Genomic DNA, 1,437 nt, shown 5'->3' with positions numbered 1-1,437 from the left:
GTGCAGGGAGATGGGGGAGAGGGACCCCCGCTCCTCCTTCCCTGCAGGCAGCCCCGAGGGTGACATTACCACCGCGGGCTGTCTTCTGCCCCTCTGCCCCTCCGCCGCTGACCGGCCCCCACTGTCCTCCCCGCAGCAAGGAGAGCTCAACTCCTTCCTCTGGACCATCCGTCGCGACCCCCCCGCCTATCTCTTCGGCACCATCCACGTGCCCTACACGCGAGTGTGGGACTTCATCCCCGACAACTCCAAGGCCGCCTTCCACGCCAGCTCCAGCGTCTACTTTGAGCTGGACCTCACCGACCCCTACACCATCTCGGGGCTGGCCAGCTGCCAGATGCTGCCCCACGGGGAGAACCTGCAGGACGTGCTGCCCCGGGAGCTGTACCGCCGCCTCAAACGCCACCTGGACTACGTCAAGCTGATGCTGCCCCACTGGATGACCCCGGACCAGCGGGGCAAAGGGCTCTACGCTGACTACCTCTTCAACGCCATCGCTGGCAACTGGGAGCGCAAGAGGCCGGTCTGGGTGATGCTCATGGTGAACTCCTTGACAGAGACGGACATCCGCTCCAGAGGGGTGCCAGTGCTCGATCTCTACCTTGCCCAGGAGGCCGAGAGAATGAAGAAGACAACGGGTGCAGTGGAGAGGGTGGAGGAGCAGTGTCACCCATTGAACGGGCTCAACTTCTCCCAGGTAAGGAGGCTTCTGGGCCTCATGGCTTATCCCAGGAGGTGGGGGCTGTTCTCCTCACATTTTGGTCTGTTTATGGGGGTGAACCCCAAGCCTTGTTGCAGCAGGGCGGGTCACTTGCAGGCCTCAGCAGCCTTTGCGTCAGGCTGCCCGTTCTCCATTGTGCCGATCCCTGCTGCCTGCAAAAAACCTGCGACGTGCGCAGCAAGTGCTGCGTGTTTACCACGTGTAGTATTTATTTGAGAGGCAAATGTCCAGGGTGTGAATGTGCATGTCTGCTGGCTTGCCACTTGTGAGAGCAACTTCCACACCTCCCGTCTTGTCCCAGAGCTTTGTGAAAAGTGCTTTTTCTTGTTTATTTGTTTTTAAGTAAAGCAGCTCTGTGGTACTTGTCAGAAGAGGATGAAGCGTGAACAATGAAAAAAGAAATTTCGACATTGTTCAAATAGATTTAAGTATGTGCAAACTGTTGGTCATCTTTTTAGTAGTCACTGCAGGTCAAAACAAACTGTTCTCATCTACTGGCGGAAATTAAGTGTGCAATCTGCACTGATTTTTTTTCATTTTAGAACAAGTAAAGTTCAGCAAAAAGAAGAGGATGTAGATTAAGAAACAAAAGTTATTGGTGTAACTGGACTCCAGAATTCTTTCAGTGGGTTTAGCTTTAAACCAAATACTAAGCCATGCGATCTATTTCATTTCAGTGGATTAATCAGGAACACAGTCACAGCTATTGACTTTGC

At 53.9% G+C, this 1,437-nt stretch overlaps 1 protein-coding gene across 1 annotated transcript; it reads left to right on the top strand.

Annotated features, from left to right (window-relative positions):
- Nucleotides 1-10: 10 nt before the first annotated feature.
- On the top strand, nt 11-697 carry LOC104494826 (metalloprotease TIKI2-like; the record flags this gene model as incomplete). The annotated part of the gene is made up of 1 exon (XM_010137710.1): nt 11-697. A coding segment is annotated over exon 1 (687 nt), but the record flags the coding sequence as incomplete, so codon positions are not given.
- Between the last annotated feature and the right edge of the window lie 740 nt (nt 698-1,437).

Source organism: Buceros rhinoceros, unplaced genomic scaffold (assembly GCF_000710305.1).
Source record: "Buceros rhinoceros silvestris isolate BGI_N320 unplaced genomic scaffold, ASM71030v1 scaffold19500, whole genome shotgun sequence".
Taxonomy (NCBI): domain Eukaryota; kingdom Metazoa; phylum Chordata; class Aves; order Bucerotiformes; family Bucerotidae; genus Buceros; species Buceros rhinoceros.
Note: the sequence above shows the minus strand (reverse complement) of the source record. Positions and strands in the feature narration are given on the sequence as shown.